Source organism: Engraulis encrasicolus, chromosome 8 (genome assembly GCF_034702125.1).
Source record: "Engraulis encrasicolus isolate BLACKSEA-1 chromosome 8, IST_EnEncr_1.0, whole genome shotgun sequence".
In the NCBI taxonomy this organism is placed as follows: Eukaryota; Metazoa; Chordata; class Actinopteri; order Clupeiformes; family Engraulidae; genus Engraulis; species Engraulis encrasicolus.
The window spans coordinates 9,220,108-9,227,342 of NC_085864.1; the positions used below are offsets into that span (position 1 = coordinate 9,220,108).

The window sequence follows — 7,235 nt, forward strand, 5'->3', positions numbered from 1 at the left end:
CATTTTGTTGTTAACTGGTAAGCAACTTGGTTGCCATTGGGAAAATGCATTTCAACCAATTACGTTAGCACATAGTTAGCAATCACCCATTTGAGAAACGCACTCCTGAACTACTTCCAGTGCCCAATGCCTGGAGTCTCACTTACCACCACCAAGTAGCACATAAAGGGATTGTGTAATTCCAACCACAGTGTCTATAACTGTAAATGTTCGCAACGCCTTACTATTGTGTCTCCATGCTGATTTGGGTACAATTGATCACAGAATAGGGTGCAATAGGATACAATGAAAGGTACAATGAATGAAGCTGATTGTAAAAGACATCATTACAGGATAATCTATCTGGATTTTCAAGAACTCAATTCAGTCGCACTGTAGACAAAGTTTATTGGAAAACCTTCTGCCCCTAATTTGATTACAGCACATTGATTACCAGGCATTATTGATGAAAACAAGCCTCGCTTTAAGACAAAACAAAACAAAACAAATCAAAACAGTAGTACCTTTGAAGAAGACACATTTTTTTTGGAAACCCCGTCACTTCTGACTATGTATTTTGTGCGAATACTCCTTCCCCCAGCCACATGCAATTTTCCAAAAGATGCTGCCAACATGTTGTGCTGCCTGTGTTTGTATGTCAGAGGAAGTCATGCTCATTTCTATTCTCTTACAAGTTAAGTGCAGCTTCCTCTCTGTCTGCCTTTCTGCCTGCCTCACTGCCTGCCTACCTCACTGCCTGCCTGCCTTTTTATCACATCAAAAGACGGCCGGGGCTCATCAGGCATCAGTAGCAGGGGTGCCAACAAGGGAGGACAAAGGGGACAATTGTCCGGGGCCCAGGGAGAGAGCGGGCCCAGAATTAAGTCCTCATTACATTGTATCTATTGTATCCTTTGAGATGACTTTGTCCTGGGCCCTGCCAAAGCTTTCAGCAGCCCTGATCAGTAGCAACATGGCAAAGATGGATGAAAAGAAATGTAGCTCAACTTAGCTCTGTTCCATAAGAAAAATAACATTGCTCGACTCCCCCTCTCCATCCGCCTTCTTCACTCGTTTTCTTGCTGACAAATAATCTCATCAAACTGAACGGGCGAGTCACTGCTGCCTCTCCTGTTTGTGTTTGATTGTGAGGTGAAGAAAAGAGGCACAAGGCTTGTCAAGAGACTTAAGACCTTCGAGGAGTTTAAGTTGCTTGCCTGTGACAGGGCTCAGCTCAGCTCAGCTCAGCTCAGCACAGTCAGTTTTTAAAAAGAGCCACCTTGAGTTCTTTATGTGTAAACTGGGTAAAATGATTTCGTTTTTTTTTTTTTGTCATTTGGTTTTTCGTTACTGTGGTGAAGGAGAAAGAAGTCACCACTACCATCTTTAAACCCAGTCAAAGTGTATCAAACATGCACTTTTACTGCAATACCAACAAGCCATTTTTTTAAGAATGACAGTCAGAACACACCCACAACTGTAGTGATCACCATAGAGTAGGCCTTCCATCAGTGTTTTTCAACTCTGGGGTCGGGATCCCCATGCTGCTTTACACAATCATTCCGATCTGAAAGACAGCATGAAATCTATGCCTCAGAGAGGATTCCTGATTGTGGGCTCCAATCAGAGAGCAGGGAGGCATGGAAAGGCGATGACTGCAGCTTTTTTGAGATTGAATAGATACAACTGACTGACACAATTGGCTATCGCCATAACAGCCGCCATCTGTCGTAAACCACACACTCCCCACTCACTTGTGATTAGGTCTCGTGGTAACCAGGCAAGGGGGAGGGGGGTTATTGTGGTGAGTTATAATGGCTAGGTGGCTTTGCCCGACATAGCGACGCAACTTTGATGCTGCCTCATGATGGCACTAAATCCGGTCCGGGTGTGATCTGGTTCCAGGCCAGGTGTTGCCTGTGGTTTGCGGCCTCTGTCTGGGCTTCTGTAGCAAGCCAGAGAGACAGTCCTGTTTTTATGTTTTTACATTTCTGAAAATAGGGGCCCACGAGGGTGCAGGGCCCACCGGTGAGTCAGTTCTGTGCAGCTAATTATGAAGGCCCTTTTAAGCCAAAAGTGCCCAGGCCCTACTTCTCCCCCAGTCCAGCCCTGACCCTGTAGTCTGGAGCCAGTGGCGGTACGGTACTGCTGTGGTGTGATGGATTTTTCTCAGAGTAATAACTCCATAACGAGCTGCCGCAGAAGAGCTTGAATCCATATTTAATTCAATTAAAGCTACTGGTGATTCATCACATTTACTGCCCTTAATAAAGCCAATTAAACATACAGTAAATTATTAATGTTCAGGGGGCTAGGCTGGGCTGGGCTGCCAAACTAACTTTGTAACTCTCTAAAAAGGAGATAGCTAGCTGCCTCCGACCACATTCAAGGCGTTGGATTGGGATGGGACTTACCAGTCCAAGATCAAGGCTAATTTAAAAAAAAATATTATTTTCCACCATTCTATTGGGTGTGTGGAATCAGCAGCTTGTTGCTTGCTTCAGCTTGTTGCTGTAACTTGCAGCAATGACTGTATGACACACAGACAGACTTTTCAGCCCAAGACTATTTCAGGATTTGAAGAGCGCACTTCCTAATAAAAAAGACTCAAGTCAAGTGAAGTCAGCTTTTATTTTTTTCATAGGTCATATAAGTAAATTGAAATTACTTTCGTCTCTCTATACCAAGGAGATAGACATACACAGGACTGACATTTACAAACTGACATCAAAGTGCAAGACAGGACAAGTAACAGTGATGGACCAATCCAGCAAAGTGATGAAGTAATAAATAACAACTGAGCATTAAACAGTGGTGTGTGACAGTGATGGACCAGTGATGAACCAGTAACATTACAGTGGTCAAGTAATAAATAAAAATGTAAACATTTAACATTGAACATTTAAAAAATGTTAAATGTTTAAATGTTCATTTATTACTTCACCAGTTTATTGTGTTTAATGACTCATTAGTCATTAAGGCGAAAGAAAGAGAAGGCTTTATGGAGTGAAACTGTGGTGTTCTGTTGAATCATCAAATCAGAAGGTTCATTTTAGTAAGAAACTGTAGAGGGCAATTGGGTTTCCTGTGACAAACTGTATACTTTGTATCTTATTTTGTAAGACCAGGTCTCTTATCTACTGTCGATATCGAACTGGTTTCTTCTCTTGTTTTTTTTTTTTTTTTTAAATTACGCAATGATCTGACTTTGTAACTTTATGTAGGCTTGTGGGCATTGTCTTACTGTAAAAAGTATAAGCAGTCCTTGCTATCGAATGTTTCCCAGATAGGAGTTAATCGTGCATTAGGTCTTAATCTGGACTCCGTTTCTCGATTCTTGTCGTTGCTAACCGTCTTAAGTCGGTCTTGAGTTGGTCGTAAGTTGCTCTTGAGTTGGTCTTAAGTTGGTCTTCAGTTGGTCTTTAGACGCAAGACCAACTTAAGAACAACTTAAGAACAACTTAAGACCAACTCAAGACCTTGGTTACAACGTTGGTCTTAAGAACGAACAAAATGGCTAAAGTCGTTAGCAAAGGCACTGTCGAGAAACGACCCCCTGTTTGGATAAGGCTGGTCTGGGCCTTAAGTGGAATCGATATTCCTATTGGCATACAGTGCCTTGCAACACGCTGTATTGTTTGCTTGAAGTTCAGTGCAAATGGAAATACTGCTAACATACTGTAAATGGCATAATGTCCTGATCAAATATGGATGCTGGATTCATGTTGCTTTAAATAAATTATGAGAATTTGTAATGCATAGCCCAAAGCATTTCATTTAAACGCATTTAAAAGCACAAGCATAATAGATTTATTTTGAAAATATTATGAATACCTCAATAGGATGTCTATATGATGAATATTGGTCTGTCTTTTATTCCATTACAACAGCGCTTATTAAAGTTTGTACAGCAAGACAACAACTACCATAACAGAGCTCCTTACTCTAAAATTGATTGTACTACAAACCAGTTGATTAGTTTTAACTCTCTATACTTTCTCTCTTCCTGTTTTCTTCTCCATCTCTATGTTTCTTTCTTTCTTCTGATGTGTCTCCCCTCCCTTCCATCTTTCCATCTCTCCTCTCTCTTCTTCTCCTGCTCTCCTCCTCCTTGTCTTCATCACAACCTCTCTCTGTCCACTCCCCGCCTCCCCCCTCCCCCATCTCGTCTCTCCTCTCCCCATCTGTCTCCCCTGCTGTCCTGTCCTGTTCTGTCCTGTCCTGTGTACCTGTGTGTGTGTACCGCAGGTGGCGAGCTGATGCACCTGCCCCCGTACCTGCGCATGGACTTCCTGCTTAACCGCGGCGTGGCGGCCTCGTCCCAGGCGACCGCCTCGTCCTCCTCCACCGGCTCGTCGGGGGGCCGCGAGGCCACGGGACAGGCCTGCCTGGAGCCCCAGAAGAGCCGCACGCTCAAGAGGCCCCCGCTCAACGTGGCGCCCACCCCCAGCGAGTCCTCGGGCCCGCCCAGCATCTCCTCGGGGCCCCCCAGCCGGGAGGTGCAGCAGTGGCAGCCGGGGACAGCCTCCACACTGCCCCAGCGGGAGCCGGGCGGCGGAGCCGGGGCGGCGGGAGGCGCCCCCGGGGACCTGGCGCAGGCCCAGGCCGCCAAACTCAGCAGCTCCCAGGAGTCCCTGCTCGACTCCAGAGGACACCTGAAACAGAGCAACAACCCTTACGCAAAGTCCTACACCCTCGTATAACACAGGGGACACGCCGGGGAGGGCGGCCGTACCCATCCCATCCCAACCCCCCAACCCAGACCTAAAACCTGAACCACCGCCCTAAATCTATCCCTCAACCCCAACCTATCCTACGCCACCCAAACACCCAGAGCCCCCACGTCATACGACTAGGCCCTTTCACAAAAATCCACTACCATCTTGAGAAGACATCCCAGCCTACCTACCAACCCACCCAAAAACGTCAGCCCAAAACTGCCCCCCAACCATCCCCCAAACTGCCCCCTGTGCTGCCCCTCCCCCAGCCCGTCTCCTCTCCACTCTTTCCAAGGGACTGCACTTAAAACTGGACAGCAAAAAGAGCTCTATTGCTAAAAGGAACACTTTTCAAAAACACAGAAAATGAGTTGTACATACATGTTTCTGAAGTTCGAAAAAAAAAAAATGGATGGTTTGCTTTGGATTCTATCTATTTCTGTCTCTTTGATTTCTTTCTTTCTCTCTTTCCTCTCTCCTTCTCTATCTTTCTCTCTCTTCCTCTTTCTATCCCTTTCTATACATATTTGTTTCATACTGTTTTGCTTACGTTCATCACATTTTGCTCCCCTTCCTTTCTGTTTGATTTTCTACTCAATTAATCATTTATTTTAACTAACACCATTATGAAGATTGCCAAAATTATTTATTTAAATTGACAGAGAAAATACTTTTGAATTTATATCAAGGATAATTCTATAGTCATTATTATTATTATATAAAATAGAAAAAAAATATCTAAAAACAGAAAAAAAAGAATCGGAAACGGAGTCTTCTCTAATGGGGATGACATTCCATTCTTTGACTCATTACTTTTTTATGTCGGAGTGTGATTAATGATTGACTTAGCTGTTTTCTATGGCAACGTCCAATGAGGAGCCAGGACAAAAGGAGTTAATAGAGAGGCTCTCGCCCACCTTGTCCAGTCCGCTCAGATTGTTATGTTTTTACATTTCCAAGGACTGCATGGAGGACTGAAAAAAAAAGAAAAATTATGGCAACTATAGTTACGAGATAACGGCTGGAGATCAAAAAGAAAAAGAAAAAAGAAAAAAAGACAAGATGAAGACTTAAAGAAAGAGCGTTTTCTGTCACACCTAGGGGATTATTATAATGTAATAATATATAAATATATCTATATATATAAAGAGAGAGCATTTTTATTTGTGGATACTACAGGGAGAAATGATTTGGTAAAAATAAAGTCCTTAGTGATGTTTGCACTCATCTGGTTGTGATTAGGAAGATATTGGGTGCTTCTCTCCTCATTCCCCATCCTGTGCATCCAAACGCGGGTTGCCATCCTTGATTCTGCTTTGGGGTCGCTTCTCTCCAGAAAGGACTCTTTGTCTAGAATGTTCTTGACCAACTTTGTCTGGACAGACCTGAGGTGGAATATCGGAGTAAGTTGTGTTATACTGTGAAGAAGTAAAAAAACAAAAACAAGCAAATACAAAGAAGTGATTTGGACGACTGTGATTTGATCGTGAGTTGAAAATTGATGACTTATTGATGACCAAAATTAACCAATTAAGCCAGCACATGCAAATCCCAATTAGGTTTACAAAACCACTGACCGGTACAACAGAATTAATTAATTAAGCAATAACAATGAAACATGCTCATTAATTAACAATTTAATGACCAGTGCAATTCCTGAATTACTAACAATTATGAATGTATTGAACAATGGATAATGGGAAAAATGACAAAGGAATTGATGACTAATTTTGACGAAACTAATAACTAATAATGATGAATAACTACAAATAAAGAATCACGCTTATGACATGAAAAGCGGGTGATGTAATATCATTCACCGTACGTCTGAAAGGAAAATAATCATGTCCACCTTATTGCCCACGGTCACAAGGGCGGTGCCATTACTACTCTGCTAGCAGTTGCTTGTGCTAAATCATTCAGAAGTTGCTATGGATAGCCTAACAGGAACTAGCAGACAGGACATGCTGTGAGAGCATGACAAATGTTGAAATAGGTGGGGTTAGTGGGCGTGGGAATAAGGTGGATAGCTCATCCAAGAGCAGAACACAGCTAAGAGCACTTTAAATCAAGCCCCAAATACGAGTGGTGCAATTCTATTTAGCGGATATGGTCATGACACAGTATACTTTCACCTTCTTACTTGAGATGGAAGAAGCTAGTGAGACAAAGAGGTTAGTAAGGCAGAGACAGAGGAGGACATCCCGGGTTCAGAAAGTTCAACTCCTGCCATATCATGTGTTCCAGCCACATTGATGAGAATATTGGATGAAATCATTTGTGTTGAGGGCACAGGCAGAAGGAACTAGACTGGCAGGACTTTGGCTCTTTCAGTCCAGTTTGTCCAGACAAGCGAGACCAGACAGAGACCATAGAGCATAGGTTGAGAAGGATTGAGTGCGTGAGCGAGTTTAGCACTCTGTGTTGTGTTGGGTCCCCAGCTATATGTGCTATGTTATCAATAGCATATATATGTGTGTGCTATATTCGTGTACATGTGTTTGACAATTATTAGCACAATCTGTTACGAAGCAGGAA

The 7,235-nt window shown here is 43.1% G+C and overlaps 1 protein-coding gene across 1 annotated transcript in view; it reads left to right on the forward strand.

The window, feature by feature from the left end:
* dscamb (Down syndrome cell adhesion molecule b) overlaps window positions 1–4,738 on the forward strand; it is a 244,647-nt gene extending 239,909 nt beyond the window's left edge. The window contains exon 33 of the mRNA XM_063204949.1: window positions 4,228–4,738. Within this exon, the coding sequence (XP_063061019.1) occupies window positions 4,228–4,682 (455 nt within the window). The 3' untranslated portion in view covers window positions 4,683–4,738. The remainder of the gene's footprint in view (window positions 1–4,227) is intronic.
* Window positions 4,739–7,235: the final 2,497 nt, after the last annotated feature.